This window comes from Aspergillus chevalieri, chromosome 6, assembly GCF_016861735.1.
Source record: "Aspergillus chevalieri M1 DNA, chromosome 6, nearly complete sequence".
Lineage (NCBI taxonomy): Eukaryota > Fungi > Ascomycota > Eurotiomycetes > Eurotiales > Aspergillaceae > Aspergillus > Aspergillus chevalieri.
The window spans coordinates 1,531,392-1,556,141 of record NC_057367.1 but is presented as its reverse complement, the minus strand read 5'-3'; the positions used below and the strand labels follow the sequence as shown (position 1 = coordinate 1,556,141).

At 46.6% G+C, this 24,750-nt stretch overlaps 13 protein-coding genes across 13 annotated transcripts; 7 read left to right on the top strand and 6 right to left on the bottom strand.

The window, feature by feature from the left end:
• Positions 1-20: 20 nt before the first annotated feature.
• ACHE_60550S (uncharacterized protein) lies at positions 21-3,176 on the bottom strand (the record flags this gene model as incomplete). The annotated part of the gene is made up of 14 exons (XM_043281736.1): positions 21-255; positions 309-435; positions 503-624; positions 690-888; positions 942-1,157; positions 1,203-1,379; positions 1,432-1,612; positions 1,669-1,865; positions 1,915-2,136; positions 2,185-2,386; positions 2,446-2,542; positions 2,595-2,836; positions 2,884-3,057; positions 3,126-3,176. The coding sequence occupies 14 exons, from the start codon at positions 3,174-3,176 to the stop codon at positions 21-23; spliced, it is 2,442 nt and encodes an 813-aa protein (XP_043139186.1).
• Positions 3,177-3,954: 778 nt separating this feature from the next.
• UGA4 (putative GABA permease (Uga4)) lies at positions 3,955-5,903 on the top strand (the record flags this gene model as incomplete). Its single annotated transcript, XM_043281735.1, has 7 exons — positions 3,955-4,060; positions 4,115-4,260; positions 4,314-4,361; positions 4,418-4,565; positions 4,627-5,246; positions 5,297-5,681; positions 5,734-5,903. The coding sequence occupies 7 exons, from the start codon at positions 3,955-3,957 to the stop codon at positions 5,901-5,903; spliced, it is 1,623 nt and encodes a 540-aa protein (XP_043139185.1).
• Positions 5,904-6,181: 278 nt separating this feature from the next.
• ACHE_60548S (putative GPI anchored protein) lies at positions 6,182-6,742 on the bottom strand (the record flags this gene model as incomplete). Its single annotated transcript, XM_043281734.1, has 1 exon — positions 6,182-6,742. The coding sequence occupies one exon, from the start codon at positions 6,740-6,742 to the stop codon at positions 6,182-6,184; it is 561 nt and encodes a 186-aa protein (XP_043139184.1).
• Positions 6,743-8,013: 1,271 nt separating this feature from the next.
• On the bottom strand, positions 8,014-8,527 carry ACHE_60547S (uncharacterized protein; the record flags this gene model as incomplete). Its single annotated transcript, XM_043281733.1, has 3 exons — positions 8,014-8,196; positions 8,245-8,382; positions 8,429-8,527. The coding sequence occupies 3 exons, from the start codon at positions 8,525-8,527 to the stop codon at positions 8,014-8,016; spliced, it is 420 nt and encodes a 139-aa protein (XP_043139183.1).
• Positions 8,528-8,637: 110 nt separating this feature from the next.
• ACHE_60546S (uncharacterized protein) lies at positions 8,638-9,015 on the bottom strand (the record flags this gene model as incomplete). The annotated part of the gene is made up of 1 exon (XM_043281732.1): positions 8,638-9,015. One exon carries the CDS (start codon positions 9,013-9,015, stop codon positions 8,638-8,640), a length of 378 nt encoding a protein of 125 aa, XP_043139182.1.
• Positions 9,016-9,886: 871 nt separating this feature from the next.
• On the bottom strand, positions 9,887-10,237 carry ACHE_60545S (uncharacterized protein; the record flags this gene model as incomplete). The annotated part of the gene is made up of 1 exon (XM_043281731.1): positions 9,887-10,237. The coding sequence occupies one exon, from the start codon at positions 10,235-10,237 to the stop codon at positions 9,887-9,889; it is 351 nt and encodes a 116-aa protein (XP_043139181.1).
• A 989-nt stretch (positions 10,238-11,226) lies between these two features.
• ACHE_60544A (uncharacterized protein) lies at positions 11,227-11,535 on the top strand (the record flags this gene model as incomplete). Its single annotated transcript, XM_043281729.1, has 1 exon — positions 11,227-11,535. The coding sequence occupies one exon, from the start codon at positions 11,227-11,229 to the stop codon at positions 11,533-11,535; it is 309 nt and encodes a 102-aa protein (XP_043139180.1).
• A 910-nt stretch (positions 11,536-12,445) lies between these two features.
• Positions 12,446-12,757, top strand: ACHE_60543A (Kazal-type serine protease inhibitor family protein; the record flags this gene model as incomplete). The annotated part of the gene is made up of 2 exons (XM_043281728.1): positions 12,446-12,681; position 12,757. Coding segments are annotated over 2 exons (237 nt in total).
• Positions 12,758-13,618: 861 nt separating this feature from the next.
• On the top strand, positions 13,619-14,155 carry ACHE_60542A (uncharacterized protein; the record flags this gene model as incomplete). Its single annotated transcript, XM_043281727.1, has 1 exon — positions 13,619-14,155. The coding sequence occupies one exon, from the start codon at positions 13,619-13,621 to the stop codon at positions 14,153-14,155; it is 537 nt and encodes a 178-aa protein (XP_043139178.1).
• Positions 14,156-17,186: 3,031 nt separating this feature from the next.
• Positions 17,187-17,705, top strand: ACHE_60541A (uncharacterized protein; the record flags this gene model as incomplete). The annotated part of the gene is made up of 2 exons (XM_043281726.1): positions 17,187-17,450; positions 17,505-17,705. 2 exons carry the CDS (start codon positions 17,187-17,189, stop codon positions 17,703-17,705), a joined length of 465 nt encoding a protein of 154 aa, XP_043139177.1.
• A 945-nt stretch (positions 17,706-18,650) lies between these two features.
• ACHE_60540A (uncharacterized protein) lies at positions 18,651-19,513 on the top strand (the record flags this gene model as incomplete). Its single annotated transcript, XM_043281725.1, has 3 exons — positions 18,651-18,749; positions 18,799-18,965; positions 19,072-19,513. The coding sequence occupies 3 exons, from the start codon at positions 18,651-18,653 to the stop codon at positions 19,511-19,513; spliced, it is 708 nt and encodes a 235-aa protein (XP_043139176.1).
• A 926-nt stretch (positions 19,514-20,439) lies between these two features.
• ACHE_60539A (uncharacterized protein) lies at positions 20,440-21,294 on the top strand (the record flags this gene model as incomplete). Its single annotated transcript, XM_043281724.1, has 4 exons — positions 20,440-20,725; positions 20,792-20,860; positions 20,914-21,066; positions 21,128-21,294. The coding sequence occupies 4 exons, from the start codon at positions 20,440-20,442 to the stop codon at positions 21,292-21,294; spliced, it is 675 nt and encodes a 224-aa protein (XP_043139175.1).
• Positions 21,295-23,461: 2,167 nt separating this feature from the next.
• ACHE_60538S (uncharacterized protein) lies at positions 23,462-23,965 on the bottom strand (the record flags this gene model as incomplete). Its single annotated transcript, XM_043281723.1, has 2 exons — positions 23,462-23,749; positions 23,810-23,965. The coding sequence occupies 2 exons, from the start codon at positions 23,963-23,965 to the stop codon at positions 23,462-23,464; spliced, it is 444 nt and encodes a 147-aa protein (XP_043139174.1).
• Positions 23,966-24,750: the final 785 nt, after the last annotated feature.

The following is a 24,750-nucleotide window of genomic DNA, read 5'->3' as shown; positions in this document are numbered from 1 at the left end:
TCTAACTGGTTTGCAAGCGCCTAGCAGTTCTCTTGCTGATGTTCCTGGATTCGCATCCGCCGCTCCATAAGGTCCAGCTCTATTCTCTCATTCTCCAGTCGCTTTAAATGAATTTCCTCCTTTTGCTTTTCAATATCTGCTTCTTTCTGTCTGATATCTGCTTCGAGCTGTCGAAGCTCAAGTTCCTGCCTTCTGTGTTCAAGGCTTGAGGCATTTGCTGATGCAATACGCCGCAGATGGTCTGACTTGATTGACCTGACTGGTTGTCAACCACCTGCCAAGCAGCTATCAAGGGCTTAAAGACTTACTCATTATCACCAGTGTATGTTGATGGAGAGCGTGATTTTGAAGCCTGTTGTGTTGATTGTTGCTGCTGTGAACCAGATGAACTGTCAGAAACATTGTTAGAGGAAGACCGTCTGCGTTTGCGGTTACCTGTAAGTCAAGCAGTTAGCAAGCAGTTACCATTTTAACCACCTCTTCAGTTGTCCAGGGAACATGCTTTCACGACTCATATGACAAAGATAATTCGCCTCCATATTTGATGTTCGATATGAATGATGAATGTTAAAGTTCTTGAAGTTATCATACTGAAGAATGTCTTCCTTGTCCAATTTTGCAGAACTGGAATTAAATCAGTAAGATGGTCTATCCATTTGCAAACTGCTTCCAAACTGCTTAGTACTCACTTCTTGACTGCTTCCACCAGTGTTAAATATTTCCCAGAAGCATATGACTTTTGATGTGACTGTTCCACTGCATTTGTATGATTCCGCAACTCATCAAAGAAGTGTGATTGAATGTGAGAACATGCTTTATTCAATCCTGCCTTGATGACTGCACCTTTCTTGTGTATTGCCCAGCTGCGAACATTGGCATCTTCATATTCTGCTAGCCAGTTAGTAACCCCTGACAAAGCAGTTGATAACCAGTAAATGTACTTATGAATAGATCAAGCAAGGTATCATAATCATCCTCTGATTTGCAGTCTAGCAAACTCATCATACGGCTCCAAAGGGGTGAACCTTGACTTCTGGTTCCAATGGCATTTAGGATTGACCGTTGATAATGTACACGGCAGAATACAACCATATGTTGTAAGTGCCATATTATATCACGATGTTTAGGATCAATTTCAGATAGATACTGACCAAGGCCTAACCACTTAGCAACTGGCTACTGAGTGGCTAATAGGTACTCACCAGTATATTGTTTTGTATCCATGTCAAGGATGATACCATGGATCCCACAGCCATGAATTGGATCAAACTTAACATCTTTTCCAGTTACCTTCTTAACAAGGCTGAAGGCTCGCTTGAAAAGTCGATAATAACCAGCAGTGGAATCTTCATTGGTAAAAACTCGGAGTAAGGTAATGACTATTTATAAACTGGTCAGTAACTGCACACCAAGCAGTTGTAGAGTACTTGCCCTTGCACTGATCTGGTAGAAATGTTGCAAAAAGCACTTCATTCATAGTCTTTGCCCGGATATGCTTGAATGACATGTCAACCTCAAGGGAGAGAAGACGTGAAAGAAGCTCAATTTGTTGCTTAAAGCCGCATAGAACCATGGTACCCTGTGAGTCATGATATTTCTCTTGGATGTAGTCCTAAGCACTTGGTAAGCACCCAGGTTCCACTAAAAAAGCAGCTGGCAGCCACTTACACTCATATATTCATTTGTCTTTTCAAGAAAAATTAGACCATTGATGTCCTGCCCACCTGGATATGAAAGTAGACGCTGTTTTTGAATAATGGCTGAAACTCGGTCCTTATTACAGAAGCTAGAGTGGATTTCTGCTAATGTTGATGCATCATACTGTCGGCAAAAAGCTTCTAACTGGGGATTGCGAAGGAATTGTGCTATGCAAGTGGTTAGCAAGCAGTTTATTACCGCTTTTTAGGTGCTCACCTGTGGTTAAACTTGGATCATGCAATTGCTCAACAATCCTTTTAACCCCTTGTAAAATCCGTTCTGGTGCTTTGCTTGGTGGTGGGGGTGGGTGTTTATGCACACCATGAGATGTAAACAATATATATGGACATTGTTCAATATCCACTGGGATCAAGGCATTGAATGTAACATCACAAGTTGAATGTATTAGACGGCCTGATCCTTGAGGATGATCTCGACCTGACAGGCAGTTAGCAACCAGCTAACAGCCACCTCACAAGCACCTACCACAGTATTTCCGTCGTGATGTCAATGATTCAAAAACACCACATTCCTCTGTTGCTGGCATGATCTCCTTATTAAACAGATCCTCAAGAAATTCCAAGTTAATCACTGTATGGCCTTGAATTGCTCCCCTATGATGCTTCGTCAAAATATCATAGGTTTCATTGGTACATCCAATATAAGGGGCATGATCACCATGAATGTTCTTAAGCAGTTAGCAGCCAGCTACCAATGGCTTGAAAGGTGACGGTGACTAAAACAAACCATTTGGGTGTGTCGTTTAAAGACTGGTTTACATGTGGGAAGCTGATCAATGCAGGCAAGGCCCTTCTTGAAGAAGGCCATCTTGGAGCGATAATAACTTTAAGCAGTTAGCAACCGGTTAGTAGACACCTGCCAAGCAGTTAGCATACCTATATGCATTCCGTTTGCTGACATCAGACTCTAAGAGCTGGATCTCCCTCTGAGATTTCTGGATCTCTTGCCAAACATGTTCATCAACAGATGTATGATGATATGATTGAAGAAATGGATTCAGGAATTCACATGCATAGATTCCAGAGCATTGCCAGGTCCATTTTTTAACAGAACAGTCAAAAAATGGACAGTAGATTGGTCGCTTCTGTTTATAAAGCTGTCGCTTTGCATATTGAATCTGGAAGTACTTAGCAACCAGTAGTAAAGCACCAACAGAGTACTTACGTCATGGACCAGCTGTTCCATTTCAACTTGTGATCGTCCTCTTGAAGCAACAACATATGTATAACCATTCAGATCACTCATTGGATACTCTGGTAGGTCATCAATATATTCAATCTTAATTGTCTCAAGGGAGCGGCCTTTGGCATTGGTAAGTGGGATGGGAATAGCTGGTTCCTATGCCAAGTAGTTAGTAACCACTCAGAAACCACTTATAAAGGGGCCGTGTGTGTATCGATGTCAACATTTGATCTAGCAAACTCATCTACATCAATTATGCCACAATCAAGGTCCATTTCGATAAGAAATGAATATTCAACTGATCTGCAACACTTATGATTGAAGAATAAAAATAAATAACGAAAAAGAAATTTTGAGACAGAATTTTTGATGTGTGTGTATGGTATTTAAAAAGGCCGTGTGAGTTGTTATCGCTTAATAATGGTCTTGGCGGTCACGTGTCGATGGTATAGCTCACGGCAGCTCTCTGAAAGGGTCGCATGAACTGTGTACTCATCGCACTGTACCGGTGGTCGGAGCCACTGGTTCCAATTCCCTCAGTCGCCTCTCCCCGATTCCCTCTGCCAATGGCCGTCGCTAGAGGCAGGAACGCCGTCCGTGGCAACAAGCTCAAATTCGGGAAGAAAAAAAAAGTACCGGCGAACTGATACATTGGCGGATTGCACCGCGTGGACGCTATTGACGGTGCACGGATAGTTGCTCTTAGCACTGCTTAGCACGGAGGAGACTCACGGCGTTTGATCCACAGTCTATTTGTTCTGGGTTTGCCTTCAATTGCATTACTGTTGCTGCGTTTAATCAGACATGCAGGCCGGCGACGTTTACCCCTGCAAGTCCCAATTCTGAAGAATTAACTTCGGCCACAATTATTATTGGCAATCTCGGTCAGAACTTTATGTTTTGAACTTAAGCCCGTCCTCGACACCTGACAGGTTTCTCGTTTCTTTTTTTTCCCCGTCGACATCTTCTCTTGCCCGACTGTTCACCACCTACGATTCGGCGCACGTCGGGCCTGGAGAAAAAAAGAAAAAAAAGCGATTGATATCTCGTGTCATGGAGTCGAAAATGCCCACAGTTACCGACACGCAAGCGGCGGTCGCCGCCAATACGGTCGCTGACGATGCTAGCCTCGCTAGTTCTGGGGATATGGAGCTCCTGGGTATGTAGATGCGATAGCAAAGTGAGGGAAGGGCATCGCTAATGTGGTTGATAGCGAAAATGGGCTACAAGCAGGAGTTGAAGCGACAATACTCCACGGTGCAGATTTTCGCGGTCGCATTTAGTATTATGAGTTTGGTTCCTTCCATCGCATCGACTATTTCGTTTTCGCTGCCGGCTGGACCGGCAGGCATGGTTTGGGTATGCTTAAATTGACGTCGCATGTTGGATCACCGCTGACTGGGAAATTATAGGGCTGGTTGACTGCGAGTATCTTTATTTTATGCGTTGGTTTGGCATTGGTATTTCCCCCTCCGTCGCATTCGATCGCATCGATAATAACGTTTACCCCTTCTAGTCGGACCTGGCATCTGCGATGCCAACAGCCGGTGGTCTTTACTGGTGGACACACTACTTTGCGGGCAACAAGTGGAAGCATCCGTTGAGTTTCATGGTCGGATACAGTAACACACTGGGTTTGATTGGAGGCATTTGCTCTGTCGACTGTAAGTGATTGTCGCAAAGCTCAGATGGAACAGTCGGCTAACAGGATATTGATGACTGCAGATACCCTCTCCACGATGATCCTCGCATGCGTTTCGATTGCTCGCGATGGAAACTGGTCTGCATCCAACGGCGTTATCTACGGAGCCTACGTCGGATTGATCGTTGTCCACGGAATCTGCACCGTCTACTTCGGCCGTATCATGCCCAAGATCCAAAACTTCTGTATCTTCATGAATGTCGCTCTCATCGTCGCTACGGTCATCGCCCTGCCCGTTGGAAAGGTTACAGGCGGGGAATCGTTGAACGAGGGAAGCTGGGTGTTTGGTCATGTGGAAAACCAGACGACCTGGCCCACCGGATGGTGTTTCATTCTGGCCTTCCTGGCTCCGATTTGGTCCATTGGATTCTTCGACTCGTGTATCCACATGAGTGAGGAGGCGTTGCACGCAGCGAAGGCGGTTCCTATTGGTATCATGCTGTCGTCCGGCTCTGCTTGTGTTCTGGGTTTTTTGATTTTGGCTGTTATCGCTGCTTGCATGAACCCGGATGTCAGTGCTACGATCAACAGTGTGTATGGACAGCCGATGGCGCAGATTTACTACGACGCACTTGGGAAGAAGGGTGCTCTCGGATTCATGAGTGTTTTGATTGTTGCTCAGTTCCTCATCGGTCTCAGTTTGGTATGTTCTGGCTCTTCTTCGCCTCCATGTTTTCCGTACTAACAGGTCAGATTACCGCTGCCTCCCGTCAAGTCTGGGCCTTCTCCCGTGACGGCGCCCTGCCCTTCTCCAATGTCTGGCGCCACGTGAGCCGTCGCATCCGCTACCAACCAGTGAACGCCATCATCGGATTGATCGTCGTTTCCATCATCTTCGGTCTGCTGTGCCTGATCAACTCTGTCGCCGCCAACGCCCTGTTCTCGCTCTTCGTCGCCAGTAACTACGTCGCATGGGGAGTTCCCATCATGTGCCGTCTTGTCTGGGGCAAGGGCCGATTCCAGCCTGGCGAATTCTACATGGGATTCTTGAGTAAGCCGATTGCCATTGTGGCCGTTGTGTGGTTATTGTTCGGTTTGGTGTTGTCCATGTTCCCAAGCGATGGACCGAACCCGTCGCGTAAGTTTACCTCTTTACTTTTGCATGATGGATAGTATGCTGACGATAACAGCGGACTCGATGAACTATACGATCGTTCTCAACGGTTTCGTGTGGCTTGCGAGTGCGACGTACTACATTCTTTTCGCGCGCAAGTGGTACACCGGCCCGAAAATGACGGTCGAAGCGCATGGTGGTTCACCTGGAAGTGCATCGGGGGAGGACAATGATACCAAGGCTTAAGTTTTATAATTCTTTTACTTAGTTATATTCTTCTTACACTCGTTTCATTATCTTTTGAACAAAGACATTTTACTTTGATGTGGATAATTTCAAATGATTGCAGCGCATTGCACATAGACAGAAACAAATGGACGAGGTCAGATTTCAGATTTCCTGCTGGTATAATATGGACAATCCAGGAAATAATTATACAACGCCCCAATTCAAATCCAAAATAACCATGGTATCATCAAATAACAAAGGAAAATGTCACAATCCCGGCGCCAACTAGCTCACCCTTACAGAGCAGCCATAACACCCAAAACACCCGCAACACCAGCAACACCCATAAACCCAGTCATCTGGGGCGCCGCACCCTCAGAAGAAGAGGTAGTCTGATCCGCCGCAGACGCCGAAGTACTCGTCGCAGTAGCCTCACCCTGCGAGTTGGTCAAGGTAGTCGTGATGAACGACGAGGACGCACTGGCACTACCCGAGCTCGATCCCGTTTCACTAGCAGACGCTGATCCTGAAGTCGAAGTGGCAGTCGCCGTCGCGCTCGAAGCCTCCGATCCCAACGAGCTGGTCACAGACGCAGCGGCATCGCTGGCGCTGTTGAGATAGCTGCCTGCGGCGCCGGTGACCTGCGAGGCAATGTTTCCTCCTTCAGAGGTGACGTCGGCGGCAGCGCCCTCGGCGCCGGTTACGGCTGCGGAGGCAATGTTGCGGCCGCCGTCAACGGCTGTGGAAGCGGCGCCTTTGGCACCGTCGACGATGTTGTTGATAGAGTCGCCGATGGAGTCTGCGAGGACGGAGGTGGAGGAGAGGAGAAGGAGGGCGGTCAGGGTGTTGAGTTGCATGGTTGTGGTTGGTTGTTGTTTGTGTTATAGATTAAGTTGTTTGTTTGTATGTGGTGGGAGGAGTATGCAATTGTTTGTAGTAAATGTATCTCGTGAGACGCTTGGGTTGATTGATGAGTGAGTTAGATGAACAGGGACATACCCCCTTATATATCGGATCCCCGGCAAGTAATTACAATAGCGGGAGACCAGTCCGATGGGATCGGCATATAGCCCGGAAACCCGCTGACAGGGCGCAGCAGCAACAGTGGCGTGGCGTCGCAGGCCCTTTTTTTCAGGTGATCGCCACAGTATCGACCAACCAGACTCGATACTTGAACCCTCTCGGAGCCTTGTACCAGTCATATTGCCCTGTATACCACGCATGACTAAGCATTGCAGGAATCCAGCAGCCTAACAAGCTATTCTTAGTTAACTCTCCGGCATACGAAATGAGATCCATCGATCGGCAAAACTGGCGGTATCTCATTGGATCGGTGCAGCGAGTGTGGAGAAAGCCCCTTACCAACTGCTCTTTGATTGGATGGAGCCTGAGACTCCAGAAGGATCCCGAAGGGGCTAAATTCGAGGCTTTTTCCTGAATTGGGAATAGGCCAAGTAGTCACGGGAAATGGATGACGTGGGCGTTTGCTATGTCAATGAGCTGTCTACTGGTATTATGGGGTATTGATGCATTTTTTTTTGCTTGTTCACTGAGCATAGTGCTTACTGTGCATATGGCAGCGTGCATGGATACGAGCTTGAGTACGCAAGCTTCTTTTCGGTTACGCCGTGAAGGGTCTCGTGTCTTGTCTTGGGCTGGCACATGAATCTGGATGGAGGAAGTTTTCCGAAGCCTCCGAATCAAGGACGGCAGGGCAAAATTCTCGGTGGGATTGGGACAATAAGGCTGTGTATTCCGTTCTCTGGGCATTGCCACTTGTATCCGTGGGTTCCGTGGGGAATGTATCAGAGTAAGGGTCTGGTCCCTGACTCGATGTTCTACGGCATACGGACGGAGTATTTCGTGGACATCCCGTGTACTGTATGCGGGCGGGAAATGTTTGCTATTTTGAACTCGTGTGCTAGACGAGTTTGCATGGCAAGCTGTGCAGAGTACGTGGACTGCATCGAACCAATCATATTCCAAATTCACATGTTCCTGTCAGAGAGCCGTGTCTACCACATCCGATAAACCAACCCCTCATCAGCAGCAGCATCTCCATCAACCTGTCGATTCCAGCCTGTCTCGATACTGTGCTCTCCAGAGACGCTCCGCTCCCAGACAAGCTTCAAATCTGCGATGTTAGTTCCCTGTCACTGATCCATTCCCCCCAGTTCGCTTGCAAATCGTCGTAGTATGCTTGTCTTCCTATTTTCGCGATGACCGCGTCTCGAATGTCTGCGATGTTGCTGACAATTGGGAAGGCTTTTTGCAGGTCTTCGGACGGGGGCTTCCGTTCATTGGACGTGACCTAGTAGTGTCAGTTATCCGCTTGATTGATCAGATGAACGAGGGGTACCTTCTCTTCTTGTCCAACGTAGATAACCACAGAGCCAGCGCCTTGCAGCTTTTCTTTCTTTTGTATCAAATCTACAAACTTACCCAAAGCAGCGTTACTTCCACCAAAATCGACAATCACGACTCCGAAAATTAAAGCCTGACATTAACTCCACTGCGCTGTCCATTTGCGAGTTATCAAATACCTCAGATAATATGTGCGCATGTGGAGACGCAATGTCCTGGATAACATCCCGGACCTGCGTAACCTGTAAAAACGCCAATGGACCGGTGTTGGAGCTCATTTGTTGAGAATCTACCAGACGAATCCCCGTGCTGTCTTGCTAGACGTAGGCAAACCCACCAGCACAGCTTGCGACAGATCCGTGTGGAAACCGTTCCAATGAGATGTCTTTTATCCCATGGGACCGATAGGCAGATGGATCTCTGGACTAGACGTAAATGTATACCGATTAAGCAGGTATCCAGTCTGCCAGATCGCGCCAAACAGAGAAAACCAAGCCATTTGACCTAGTTGCTCCTCCGTAAACCGCACCGCAGCATCATCGTCTGGGAGCTCATAGTGTCCTTTTACCTGGTAATCGCTATGCGCAGACATGATTTTCTCCCGATGCTCCGATGTCTCAGCCCGATGGCCATCCAGCCCAGTACCTGCCAACTTCAAATCCACAGGCGCGGACGCCGTGGGCCAGTATCCGAAGAGCAATGTCCCGGAACATAGTGATGGGATCCTCGAGTCGATTATAATACCGCATCCCCAGGCCGGGACCATTCCCCATCGTGTATTGACGTTGTATGGTTCTGGAGCGGATGAGGGAACTGAGTATGCGTCCCATCTATAGATATACAGCTTAGCGACCGGATTGATACCTCTGCCTGGTATGCATAAGCATACCAGTTTAGAAAGTATCAAAGGCGAGCACAGCTGAGATTATTGGACGCTAGACTGAGCACGACTGCTTGTACGCAGACGCTATCTGGGAATACTTCTGGGTAGTTGGATTTGACCACTGAAACGGTTGCATCGAGCCGGTTATTTGATTCTGACGCCATGTGGATTTCCATATTCGCAGATTGCTAGACCAAGCATAGACTAAGGTAGAACTAAGAAATGTCTGTGTGGACCGGGCAGATATATAAACTACCCCGCGATCGTTGTACGTCACGATCCAGACCAATCATACGACTGCAGCGTGATCTTGCGTGCTTATGTGAGATGGAAACTATCATTCTCCTAGAAGGGCGTATTAATGTATTGCAGACTCATGAGTAAAGGAAGTCTTGGCTGCCTAATTCTGGTATGGATGTTATGCGTTTTGTCTACCGGCTGTCGAGGAATAGATATATATGCGGGGACTGTAATTATAGTACTATCTGGTCGGACATCTGTGGTATTAGGTGGTTTGATCGGTCAACTAAATGTCTTGAAATAGGGTAGCCGGCAAGCTTACGACCACGGCGGATGGAGAAAGCTAGGAAAGTTAAAGAAAGCAATTACATTGATCAGTAACTATCCATAATCAACCAACAGTTATCCAAAAACAAAAGAAATAAAAAAAGCGCACGCACATGTAGGAAACAAAAAGTCAAAGTAAATCACCTGAACTCCTCTCCAATCCCTCAATCCTTCAACATCAATTAGATCATCCCTTAAACGCCGAAGGAAACATAGGCGGAATCGGCGTATTCTCACCTGCCTCAGAGCACTCTTCCATCCGTCCCAGGATATATCTGTGCTTGTCACAGTTCGCGTTGTTGAAAAGGCATTGATTGGAAAAGATCACGATGTGGTTGTCACTGTCCTTTGCGCAGATGGGTGACCATTCGGGAGGGCAGAGTTGTTGGCAAGCGTCTGCTGGGGCTGAGATGGATGCCTCTTCGGTGACGGGGACGGGGACGCTTGGCTCTTCGACGGCCTCTGGTACCTCTGGGGTTGGGAGTGCGAGGGCAAGAGGGAGGAGGAGGATGGTTGATGCTTGGAGAGCGAGGTTCATGGCGTTGTTTACCTGTGTGAGTGGCTTTTGGTAAGTGGTTTGTTTGCTGGTAACTTGATGATTGCTTCGTGGATGGTGGATGAGGAAAATGAAGGAGAGAAGGGAAAGAGGAAGCGCGAGAAGTTTTTTCAAACACGAGAGTTAGGCAGACGTTGAGACAAGTCGTTGTTGTAATCGATTTTAAATACAGAACCCTAGGCTTCAGTGTCGCTGCCATTGGCCTTAGGCATCGGTATCTTTGACCTTGCCGTGCTTGTTGGCGAGAAGGAGGTGATCGACAGTGGGATTGTCTCGATTATTCGGATGTTAATTTAGATGGACAGCGATATCGTTCCAGTGTCGTTGGCGAGAATTCTCTATATCACGTAGCCGAAAAGGTCTTCGGGTTGGCGAGTAGTTGGAAGAAGCTAAAAGGACAACTTGACATGGTTTCAGTCAACGGAAATACATGCCTGTCATTCTTTATTTAGCAGCGTATGAGTGACAGATTCGAAATCCTGTCGGAGATATGTATGCACCATCGATGTAGGGCTGCTCAGATAGATTTGTCCAAAAGCACATATCCCATACATATCTCCAGTCTCTCCAGAAGGACTCAGCAGAAAAAGAGAAGTAAATTCGACAGAAGGCCATGAAGATGGTTGTGTCACCTCGACAGCATGTTCATTGGATGTGTATGATAGTAGGGCTAGCTCTGTGAACATGGGTCTCCCGGGTCTCCCGGGGTTCATTCATAAGGAGTAGTATTCTTGGTGGACTATACCCCTATAACTCGAAACCATGAGTTATAAGACGATGTCCAAAAACAAAGCTTCTCTATGTATACAACCTGAGAATGGCTGGCACTCATCAGTCAAACCCGGGCATTGACTGGAACGTGGGACAACTCAGCCATTGAAACACAAGACGAACCCTCCATCACCAATGGCATAACCGCACCTGGGGCCAAATAAAAGTCCCTAATGCGCCACTGCCCAGAATGCATGTAAATGAGTCCTGGGCTCATCGCCATGTACATCTTCTCACACCCCGTGATCGTTCGATGGATAGAGAAGTACCACCAGAGGTCATTAGACATGCACCCTCACCAAGCTAAACATGGAGTGTTGCATTCAGCCTTCGGAAACTCCGGTGTCTTGTGGTCAATCTGGGAGTTCATGTATGCGGGGTACATCGCCCTTGCTTGTTTCCATTTACAGTCATTGGTGGGACGGGGAATGGTGCTTGAACTTCTGCCCTTGATGATATCATTCAGCGATTTGTCTGGCGATGAAAAATGCACTTCTTCGAAAAGCTAAAAGCCCAGGTCTGGCTGAGCGACTAATTACTATTCCCCGATACATGGAGTATACCGATAAAGGATATAGATCTAATCACACAGCAACCTCCCGATACCCAGAAGAGCCTTTCGTCCTCGCGAAAGCTATACTTCCTCCAATTTATGTCATCAACCAATATCGCGCGCTGATGTGAGACGAGAGCCTCAAAGTACGGCTTCCCATTGTTATAATTGGTGTCGTTTTTGAGATGCATTAATGCCAAGCTGATCACACGATATACCATGGATGAACCCACATGTGTGGTCTCTATATATGCATTCCAAGACATCGAGCAATTTCCAAGGAAATCCATCCATAAACAAAGACCACGAAGGATTGCCCAGAAGCAGTTTTCGTGATATAAAACCGCCCGCCCTTTCATCGAGGCTGACTATCGCCACATTCTCGTATCGGCGATTCCAGCGTTGACTTGTTTCTCACCAAAAAAACTAGACCTAATTTACGAACGTTCTTAGAACACAGTATTTATGTGATAGGATTGGCTGACTACCGTGCGGATACTGGCCGTATTCGGCTGCCCCGGATTCTGTAGCCGTAGTGAAATCCCTAGCATAAATTCTGATCCTTTTGCAGAAGAACTGCATATTTTTGGATATCATTGGATGTATCATATCTGGGACTCAGCCTTCCTGAGCTGAGTTCGTTTAGAGTGCCGAAACGGTCCCGGGGTGGGGGGGCGCATGGTCTTGGCTGTAAAACCTGTTCTCGAATTAAGCAAGGATCCTGCCATTGGCCTATCAGCATTTGGGTCATAGTAAATTCATAAGAGGTATAAAAAGAGGCCATCAGCCAGCACATTGATACCCATCATCACCATCAAACATTAAAATTCTTTTCTTACAAGGATACAAATCATCAACCATTCACAATGAAGTTCCTGCTCGCAGCCATCACTTTCCTCCTCCCTCTATCCTTCGCACTACCTACATCACAAGAGGGAGGCTACGGCTGTCCCACAGTATGCACGATGGAGTATAACCCCGTGTGTGGCGTCGACGCAGAAGGGAACACGAAGAAGTTCTCCAACAGCTGCACTTTCAACGTCCAGAACTGTCAGAACCCGGAGCAAATCTACACGCAGGTTGAGCTTTCCCGGTGCAATTAGTCAGTGTGTTCCTAGTTACTTTGGTATGCCCGTCAATATATCGCGCATAAGGCTAACCGTTATGACAATTATAGACTTACTGCATAGCATCACCGGACGCTGCGTATCCCCTATGCAGGAGAAAAGGCGGAGTTGGCTATACGAACGATCGGCGTAATGGGTCTTCAGATTCACGCTTGGCCGAAACATAGCTGGATCTCATCTGGCTTAGATTGGGCAAAATGTATCTAGCTGTATTTGGCAACAATCGATGTTTTCTTTATTCTTCCACTGCTGGAGCCTGGAAATTGTAACAATCGCCGAAAGCAACGTTAACCCCATCATAATGCACACGCTCAACTTCTTCGGAAACCGCATCTGCAGATTCCAAAACGCGCTGATGAGCATGATCGCCAACACGGCATCCGTCATTGTCGTATACGCACTAACCCAGTACAAGTAGTTGTTGGAAACGGGCGGGTCCAACATGTACCGGGAAGAGAGGCATTCCACAATCTCTCTGTCGGCGAGTATTGCAGAAATACAACAAAGACGGATACCATGGCGAAGATAATTTGGATGATGGACATGGCGTAGATGGCGCGGGTGCCGGGGGGATTTGGGTCGAGGAGGTTGCTGATGAGGACTGCGATAGGGATGTTTGGGAAACTAAAGGCGCCTTGAATTCTTGTTAAGGATATGTTATGAGTATGTTAGTCGAGATTTGCACGGACCAATTTTGAAAGATGGGTTGGAGGTTAGCTTTTTGATGCTTCAAGAGCATGACGGGAGCATGCGGAATGCTATAATCTGCCATCTGACTGTCATAATTGTTCCTTCCATGCCATGTTCTGCAATCACAGCTGCTGTGTGTCGACATAGACCAAGAATCACCGAGTATGATACCAGCGCCTCGCAATAACGCTAAGGACCTGTTCGATGAAATAAGCTGTGTTCATGGTAAATCTGTATAGAGAGTTCGATCCCTCCGTCAGCGATGTCATACTTGTAGACGAAGAGGTCACGACCTTGCAGCTTACGCCGCCGCTTATTGTTCCGCATGTCCCGGTAGACTCATCCTCCAAGGCCGTCATCGCCGGTGTGGTAGCAGAGAACAGTGACAAAGAGCTACCCTTCAAAGTACAAGCACACGACTTCTTCACGTCGCAGACGGTCCGTGGTGCACACGCGTACTATCTGCACTCCATTTTGCACGACTGGAGTGATGAGGAGGGCATCATGAATTTGCAGAGCTTGGTGCCTGCGCTCAAGAAGGGATATTCTCCGGTGTTGCTGAATGAAATTGTGGTCAGTGAGGAGAAGCCGACATTGGCGGCGACAAGTATGGACATGATGATGCTGGCGCATTTTGCGGTGCGGGAAAGGACCGAGGCCAATTGGAGGGAGATCTTAAAGAAGGTTGAGTCGAAGGTGGTCAATATATATTCCTACCCAGGTGTTACAGAGAGCGTGATTGAGGCACAATTGGCTTGATTTTGTATATTGTAACATGATTGTAAATAGACCAAAGAATATTTAATCTCGTACGTGTCGCTCCCTAGCCCATGTACATTCTATATTGGCGGGGAATGCGGAGTGTGCTACCTGTGACAAGCATAAATAGACCCCATACCCTTGTTTGGACCATCCTCAATGTTTCTGCGCTTCCGTATCATATAATGAATGGTACCTGATATCATAAAGCCATGTACTGATTCATATGAGGCTTGGAGGAATGGACATAGGTACCGGTGCTGGGCGTGATAGAGGTGGCAGTTATTCGAAATTGAGTCCCAATTGTTGTTGTTATGCAAATCACGTAATTCGCTTACTAGTAGCCAAAGAATATATATATTTATTGATAGCACTACTTCTGGTCATCCCCGGTGCAGGAAACTCAAGTCTCCGTATCTGAGGGGCTGTGTGGGCCGCGTCGATGCGGGGATTATACCGACGTACCGATGTTCTCGAGGGATCGCATAGATATCCCAACCAATCGAGGGAGCCAGACCGACCAATCGCTCCGCCACGGACGCACATCAGGGGTAAGCGCTTGGAAGTGAACCGGAGCCTATCACAGCCGAAGCCAAGAAGGCATGAGGCAAAGCATCACAGCCTTGCAACATGGCTTCAAGGCGATATATATTTGCCATTAGATTTGGCTGTCTTGGGTCAAAACTAACTAAGAATAGCAATGGGTGACGCTACATGCTTGACTCCCACATACGCATTCCAAAATTTCAAAACGTTTTTAGGATGCTTCAGTTCATGGAGCAACACCACTGCTCCATCAGTCTCAGCTGCAGTTGTTTATGTCGACAACCCCTTTGGGAGAGTTATCGATAGATGTATTCAAGATTATTGCAACTCTACCAACCCAGACCTTGGGGGTTGCATGCTGCCCCGAAAGCACTGGAGCAACTTCTATCGGCTCAGGTCACATCCGGATGTGAGTTTTGAGTCATCAGCATGTGCTGGACTGAACAGTCATGTAAATACGGACATAGCAGGCCCCGGGGTGTGTTTCCCTGCTATTCAAGACCCTTGCGGGGTTATGATTGATTGTTATACAGGTCGTTATATCTTATAACATGCAGGTCATGATGATTGGATTTCTCTGGCTGGCCATACGGGCTTTGGATCTCATGAATCTAAAGGAGGCCAAGAATTGCTGCAGTGGAGTGCGGTCTTATCTATCGAACCATCGCTCCGTCGTCCGGTTGTTTTTAATTGAGTTTCAGGAGGCTCAGTGCTTTTTGTGATTGTCATTCAATTTGCATTCATATTCTCTATGTCAGCAAAGCCCGAGCTGTATGGTGCCGCGAGTCTCCATCAACTCTACTTGAATATTGCAATGACTAGAGCAGTCTGTCACATGGCTCTTGCCTCTGTCACCTTTGGTCTCTAGCTAGTCCAGACGGCCAATGCCAAATCTTTATACACCTTCATCTGCTCTTCTATTACCATTTGCCTATCCATTGCTGCGTTCCACATGGTCGGCCACTGGTCACCATCACCGGACAATGTCGCATTCGCTCATGACAACCATACCTTATCAAGATGCGGATTCCATCCTTCTCCACTGGTGTGGTGTGCAGATCGATATGACTACCAGGAGATAATCTGGTTCCTTCCAGTAACCGTCTCCATATTTTGCTGTCTATTCTGTTATGCGCTGCTTGACTTACTGCCGGTTGGTCGACTGGCCGGTCAGTATCTTCGTACCAGCGATCTCAAATGGTTGCAGGATGTCTATCGCTGTGTGAATGAATTGTCTTCCCCGTCGAAAAAGACTAAATCTAGGTGGAGGAGGTTGTCCACGACATCGGGCTTCTGTATTGATATGGCGCTTCTGGTAATGACCTTCGTGTCTATGATACTCTCAGGTTCCGAAGTTGAGCTTGTTCCAAATGACTGGAACCTCGGTCAGGTTATTGCTGTCGCAATCTGGGCACCACCTATTCTAAAGTACTTCTATTGGTCTCTGTGTGAGTATCGTTCAAGGCATATCTTGTGTTCTCGGCTAACCGATTTAGTCGGAGTCGAATCTTATTCAGCCGCCCGGCTTCCATCACCATATAAAATTACCAAGACGGATTCCGATCAATCTGGGTGAAACGCAATTCAGTCACCAAAAAAGCGAACAGTCACGATTGAGCGGTGTATTTTGTACGGTTTAGTGGCTCAGCTGAGACCACCGGCATTCCTTGAAGAATTCTCTCAATCTACGAGTGTAAGTCCTATATAGAGATCAATATAACTGGTTGAAATAGCACTACTGGTAGTACATTACATGCGACTCCATGCAGGGGATGTAGCGGCTGACAACGATGCATTAGGGCAAGCAAGTGTCCTAATCTCCTAAACCTCGAGATCAATATTTAAACGTCTTAAATTAGCATACACCCCGGATCCTCGTCATAAGAAATATCTTTGTAACCCTTTTGCTTCCACTGTCCCTGGGCCTTCCCGCACAAGATGGGGTAAGTGCTGCAGATTGTTCAGGGGTATGCCCTGCCGTTTGCTATCCTCGAAGTTCAACAGATGCAGATCCAAATCAGAAGGAATTTGGAAACTCTTGTTCTTTTGAGCAAGAAATTGTCAAGGAAGCGACTATATGGATGTCATATTTGGATAATGCCCATGAAAATTGTAGTATGATAGTATAGACTGCTATAGAGAGTGTACATAGGACTGTCTACTATAGGCATGAGCAGGAGAGTACTATGATATAAGGACTCTATAGTGCACGACGGGCCGTTTTGATGGACACAGCGCATTTTATTTGATAATTTCGATAATCTTGAAACTAAATACTATTGTGAGCCATCCTAAAGTTTCAATCGTATACTCACGTCATGCATACAAGATGAGCGCTTATATATTGCTACCAACCCGATAGGCACCATTGAGGAAGCATGTTTCCAGTCATTCAAACCCTCTACAACGATCTTTCATCATCTTACCTACCCTCTGACTTTCCACACATCTCTACTCCTTTATTTCAAACCTCCAGTTCTTCACGATGCAACTAATCCTTGCAGCCTTCTTGCTCCCCCTCTCCTTGGCACTCCCCGTCCCTTCACCAAAAGAGGCGCCTGCTGCTGAAGAAAGCATTATTCAACCTAACTCTTCTCCTGGAGTCTGCGCTAATCTATCATCTCCGGTCTGCGGCAAAATCAAAGACGGAGTCTATACAATTTTTGACAACGCTTGCTTCCTCCGCAAGGCGGACTGTGATGGACTTTCCCTCATCGAAGTCCCACTCGAGAAACGTTTTGACACACAGGTATGATACTACGATATGACACCACATGCATTAGACTAACCATTTCGATTACAGGTGACCGAGGATGATAATTACGTTCCTAAAGAGGACGAGCAGGATAGTGATGAGGATAATGACGATGCTCTGGAGACTGCCGATCACCCCTATAGGCCTCCTAAAGGGCACCCAGGCAGGAAGAAGGGTCATAGGAAGGGCAACAAGAAAGACAACAGCAAGGGCAAGAAGAAAGGCAAAAAGATTTTTGGTGAAATCTAATCAAGATGCACCCGAATGAGTGGAGGATCGCTGGGACGTATTCTTCATAGCTTGATGGCAAAGGAAATGGCGAAGAGAGTATTGCTTACATATGCTAATTGCCGTTACAGTCTGCGTGTGGTATAGCGACTACGATGATTATCTCGTCGCGTTTGAGGAGATGGCTTTAGCTTTCACATGATAGAATTCCAAAAGTGATATGTTTGAAAGTATACTCTAGACCCATTGCTGATGTAGGCATTTACGAAGATGATTTACATTACACATTTCTGTCAATAAAATAAGATGGTAGTATTTATTCAAACTCACTGCAAATTCAATTTATGACATAGTACAGCCCATATAGGCAACAGCATGTTGACATTTCCAATGCTGCCTAACCGTATGATATACCTTTCTCATTTTCTCCTCAATACTTGGGCACTCATTTGTCTATTTACCTTTAGTTGGAAGTTCTCTCCAGTCCCTTACTCCTTCAAGATGCGGCTTGCCTTTGCAGCTGTCTTATTCTCTTTGTCCCACATGAGGCTCCTGCAAAAGGCACCTCGGCTAGCAGATGCCTTGAGACCTGTCCCAGATGCCAGAGAGCAGATGTGAAAGGCTGGATTTTCTTCTGGCCGAACTGGGGAATGTCCTAGAACGGTACGTTCAATATTCCTAGTAGAAACAGCTCTATGAGACTAACAATCCGATAGCACCGCTGAAACCCAAAATATATCCGATGTTCTATGAAGAAAGTATAGAGACGAAGTTAATAATCTCTTGCTCGAAAAGTCGAATCTCTGGTCTTGATTTAGCTGACAAGAACACGAAGTTAGGGCTTATCTCCGCTTCCAAAATATATATCGCTCCATTCCTCAACAGCTACCAGTAATTATTTGCTCGCATTATTGGATTTTTAGCTCAAGGAACCTCAAGAGGAGCTTTCTGTTTTCATTATGGTTAATGTTGCGATCGCAGGAGGGACGGGGGGCCGTCGGCCGCACCATTTTCGGAGTACTGAGTGGTTCGCCGGAGCATAAGACGTTTGTTCTGTCACGGAAGGCTAGTGTTCAAAAAAATGTTATAGTCACTCAGACTAATCCTATCGCAGTGGTCGAGTCAAGATCATGTTCTCGCAGTTGACTACTCCGACATTGCCCAATTAGTCTCCATTCTGGAAGCAAACGATATCGACACAATCATTTGCGCTTTCGAAGTTAACGACAGCTCCCTCTCGAGCAGCCAACTGAATTTAATTGAGGCTGCTACAAAGTCAAAGTAAATCAACAAATTCATTCCGAGTGAATTCGCTATCAGTTACTCTAAAGAGTGAGTACCCAACCGCCATAAAAGAGACGTAGCAATCAATACTGACACCACACAGGAGCGTCAAACTCCTCCCTCAACTGAAAGATCATTTCGAAGCCATTGAGATTCTCCGTGAATCCAGTTTACAATGGACTGTCTTCGTCAACAGCATTTTTCTAGACTACTTCAGCCCGTTTGAGATGGTCTCCTATCTCAAGCCCAACGTGTTCGTGGTTGATCTCGCCAACAATGTTGCGGGCATTCCTGGCGATGGGAACATTCCAGTTACTTTCATTAATACATTTGACCTCGCAAAATACGTACTTGTCATATTGTCTTTGGACGAATGGCCGGAGGAAAGTCAGGCCATCGGAGAAGAATTGACATGGAATGACTTCGCGTTGGCTGAGAGGGTTAAAGGCCTGCAGAATATCTCTCCCTCATATCATTTACGGCTTCGTGCTAATAGCTCCCAGGAGCGAATTTCGATGTACACTACACCAGTGTTGATAAACTGAAACGGTTCGAGATCATTGAATTGCCAGGTCACCAAGCCCTCTATAATAACTTTTCGAAGAAAGCGTTTCAGTGGTTCATGTCAATAATTGGGTTCTACACTGCTGACGGGAGCTCATGTGTACGCAGGGCCGGGACGTTGACGAGCGTTTTCCGGTCATCCAGCCGCTGACCGTAAAGGGTATGTTGGAACGCTATTGGATATGAGAGGTTGTTGCACAGGACGGTCCTGTACTCATGGAGCTCTTGGTAGGATAGGAAGAAGAAACTTTGGAAGAATAAAAGACGATAATACAAACAAAGATATACAACAGCCGTGATTCGATACTGGCCCTACACCTATAAACCGCCGGTGTGTGGTTCGACACTCCAAAATGTATCTCCTGAATGGAAGGTATTTCTGATTCTCTTCACGTTGAAATTGACACCCTGAAAGCATACTAAATCTGCTCAATAATCAATTTGATATTAGGTATTGTTGTTGATAAACGAGTATTTATAGAGAAGTTTTGGTGGTAGTTGGGGTGTCCTGACCTGGGCTGGTGGACTAGAGTTATAGCGCGACCCCGGAGACCTAGGCGTATGGGACGGTTATATATATTAAGGTTGTTTAGCAGATTTATAGTACAAAAAATCACGCATTTCCCAAGAAACGGTTAAGGGGCTAGTGTGTTGTAGATATATTACGCCGCTGTTTCAAATTGCTACTACGGCCCTCCGATCAAAATTCCATATAGATCATACCATTGTGTTTTAAGGATTATATTCTTTATCTCATCAATAAGGGGTAGCAGACTCCAATAATGAATTGAGCCTCTGATGGGGTATATAAAGTGCTTTCCAGCTCAGTCTGGACGAATTTGACAGCTTCTCTGCACATCCAATCGCAATTTAAACCGATCCATAGCTACTTCTTCATTCCAGCACCATGTCCTCTCTTGCTCAGGTCCTTCCAGTTGTGGCTGCCATAGCCGTCGGGTCTACGAACGCTGCCATGGGCCCTGCTTTCAGCACTGGACCTGTTTCTGACGACTCTTTCATCCGGGAGGCAATTTCTACTCTCGTCCTTCCCAAGGCACCTAGAGGATCTTCTGGAGATGCCTCCCTTTGGGTTGGTATTGGTACCTCGAACGGCGATTTGGTCCAGTCCATCGCCGACAACTGGCAATCTGATGATTGGAATATCTATGCTTATACACTGCTGAGTACTGGAGGTTAGTTTTTCAACATTCATACTTCTACTCGTGATGGTAGGGACACTGATCTAATGATCTCTGTAGCCAATACACAGACGCCTGTACAGGGAGATTCCTCCACTGCCTCGGCTGGTGACCGGGTCACGATGCACTGTAAATAATCGAGTTTTTGAGAACTTGATTCAGAGGACTAACCATCACTGCAGACAAATTCGATGACAACAGCGGGAACTACACTCAGACTGTTTTGGTTAACGGCAAAACCGTATCGACACTCTCCACTAGTGACGGCAAAGCCCAGGGCTGGGGTAGTTCTGTGGAGTGCGCTGAAGACAACTGTGGAACTGTCGGTGCTCACTGTAGGTCTACAACATAACAATTCAACTTTATTCGTTAAGAGCGGGGCTAATGCATCTATAGCGTGGACCGACACCAAGATTATCTTGGATACCGCCGACCCCGACTACATCAACACTGTGGCAAAGGGTGAAGGTGTCACTGGGGATATGACGACCAGCGATGGGGGCAAGACTTGGACTGTGACTACAATTAAGATCCCTCAGTTTTCCTTCGGACAGTCTTCGTGAAGTTTATCGGAAACTCGATTGCCAGCTGATTGACTGTACCACAAAAGGGTTTTCTTTCTAGATGCTCCAAACATCCATAAAATTCATTCCATAACACATTTCTTTTCTCAGGGCCAGAACGTTACAAATCGGGATGAAACATAGCCAAGAAGTAACCCCGATGCAATAATCTGCCACCCTTCAAACGTTAGCCCTATCTGCAAAGGTCACTCCATCACCACAGCGCTATTGTTACGCTCTGCCATGTTAAGGGCAGTCTCCCCTCTTGGATCCTTCACTGCTCGATCAGCGCCGTTAGCGAGAAGAGCGCTCATTACATTGAGCTTGCCCATCTCAGCAGCTTCGTGGAGAGGAGTACCGATTCCGAACGCCTCCTGGAGCTGATAACTCTGGAAACAATTCTCGTATATAACGTGGTTGGCATCGGAATTCTTGTTTGGGATGAACTGTAGGACTTCAAGGTGATCCGGCTGATCCCTGCTTACAGCATAGTGTAATAGCTGTCCATGTTCGATTGATTCCCCCTTATCAAAGAGCAGTTTGATGATAACAAAAGAGGCCTCTTGGACTGCAACGGATAAAGGTGTGAGATCTAGGACACATCTCGCGTTTGGATCTGCGCCACGATCGAGAAACCAATTGCAAAGTCTCTCATCGTCAAACGTTCGTCTGCAAAGCGTTAACAAGTAGGTTCTAAGCAAAAGACGGGGATTTCTTACATGAGTAGAGGAGGATTATTTCAGTTGACAGGCGTATCAATATCAAAGCCGTGCTTTAGGAAGACGTCTTAGAACAGATAATCCTTGGACCTAATGGGACCTTCAACATGGAATACTTGAATAGGAACCCCACGGCTAAGCAGATGTCAGGCAACATCAAAATGACCGTTTCTCTGTGCTAAAGAAAGGGCGGAAATAGGATCATCTTGCTATAACTTGTCGCTCTGCGATAGCTCTTGGATCTGTTGAAGATCCTCGCACTCGCTTGCCGCCTTGAGTTGTTCGGTCTCGCGGGAAAGCTGCCGTGTAAAATAGAATAGCATTATCCCCGATATCGTGTATCATCGTCTGTCAGGCATAGGAAGGTTTTCATCTGCAGTATTACTGTCTTTCCAACGGTTCACATTCCGCCATCGTGATACAGTTCATGCTATATTCATAGCTCCAGCGTTGTGGGGTGCGACTATCGAGCCAGTGAAGGCAAAACCCGCATAGTAGTCTTAAATCACCACTGTATGACCACTAATCTGATGATTCAGATGATGAATCAGATAAAGAGCACGCGTTGACTCCCACACAGATCGCAACCCAGGGCAAGCACACGCAACGCAAGCGGCCTCGTAGTGCCGTTGAGCTTCTAGAGGATAGTGATAATGGCCTGCCGCTGCCTGAAATGCCAACTAAAGAGTGCACGCAGGGGCGATCGGGGAGGATTCGGAAGCCAAAATTGCCAGATGAATTTGAGATTGATAGACCGTAATTATAATAATTGCTCTTTTTCGCCGAAAAGATCAAAGAAACTGTATTTCAAGCGAAAATTAGTTGAACGAAGAAAACGCTTCTAAATCTATTCCCCGGAAACCAGCTTATTGTAATTGGTTACAAGCTGGATACTCCAAAAATACTTCAAAAACTGCATAATCTATACAGCGCTGGCCAGGTCATGAGTCTTGGCAGGTTTATTATTTTTGTATGCCCATGGCGCCCGCAAAGGCCACGGTTGCAAGTACCCATGGGGACCTGCGGTTATGCCGCAGCCTAAGCCCTAGTCCGTGCCCCGCAAGCTCGACTCTGAGTCCGTCAATGATCTTCTAGCCTTAACCATTTTTTGCAGCCTTCGCGCCTCCCGCATTTCTTCTCTTCAAGACTTCAGCTGCATTTCCTCATCATAGATGACATAACTGGACCCCCGTGACTATGTGCAGAAGAACTCGCAACTGTTTACCCGTCCTTGAAAAGGCTATGATTACTGTAATCGAGTAAAATACACGTTTTATATGACTTCAGAGTGCTCCAATGTTGTGTACTGGGAAGAGTAGTTCATTGGAGGAATAGTTTCATTGTCTGGTGCCCCCATCCAGACGGGTCCCAGGCAACAATGGATAAGTCAGAGCTCTTGCCCACCTGAAATCACCTGACAGCGGACGATCTATTTTCGCCGATCGTTGCTACTGATGCGACCCTATGCGCTTCCCCAAGGGCTCAGGGCTCAACGGCCTTCTTTCTCGCTGCTTCCAATGCCAGCATAGTCTGCTCAAACTGCTCCACTTCCTTGTCGGTGATAATGATGGTATATGATCCCTTTTATTCTCCCTTGCCAAGATGCTTGTGGGACCATATCGTATTATACTTTGACAGCCAGTCATCTGCTCTTTTGGTGTCATGTCCTTTAAAAGCCACGATGAATGCGTCTTGTTTGGACTTATACTCCTCGTAAGCAGAGAAGAATACAGGGTCTTAAAAGGCTGTCCATTAGTCACATATCGAATCGTCATGGGATCTTTCTAGGTACTTACGTTTGTTTTAATCCATTCGCCAAAACTCTCAGTTGTTGTTCCGTATTCCTTCTCTTCATTGTACCTTTCTTTCGCGTTCTCCTTTGTGGTGACGGCTTTTTCTGTGGCGTCATGCCATGCATCTTTGGCAGAGTTGAACACAGCTTCGGTAGCCATGGCGGTAGTGAAAAAGTGGAGGAAACAGTATGATATATAATTCAAGGTCTTCGGGGATAGAAGGTAAAATAGCCTATGGATGAACAAAGACGAGGTAAAATGGCCGTACTTATAGTCGCATTTAGTCACGGGTTGTATCAGCTGATCTATGATGCACTTTTCTTTACGACTGACGTGTCGAGGCAGATCAAAGAACCCGCCTTCGATTTAAATAGCTCCAGCTATCTCATTAGAAAGTATCCTGCGTCCTAAGGGATGAGAGTGGCTACATAGTACCTAGTGGTACTCTGACCCCGCTATTCCCTCAGCTGAAAATGATTATCCTCTCAAGCTAGTTTGCCAACTTCGCCAATCTCACCATCTACCATGGAATGCTTTGGTGGGTAATGATAAACTCTGTATTAGGTGGCCGCCTTACGGTACACAATTTGCCGCATATCTTGATGTTGATCTAATTCTAGGTAGCTGAGCAGGATATCTAGGTTAACGCCTGTATAGGTCTTACCCTTGGTCGCGGCAACACTATCTTTACTGGTTAGCCCTCGGTGGACCATCGATTTTGATCGGGCCCTATAAAAGGATTGCCCGGCTCCACTGCGTGGCTGGCTGAACACATCACCCCGCTTGTTTGCATGAAGCGATGTTTACCCTGGCGAGCGCGTTAGGAACATATAACGAGGATTGATGACGGTTATCCACAGAAGAAGTCATGCGACTGGAAAGCATCCATTCGTAGGTTTGGTCGCTAATGTGGAAGAGGAGCACGAGCCTTTTTTCAGCTGTGG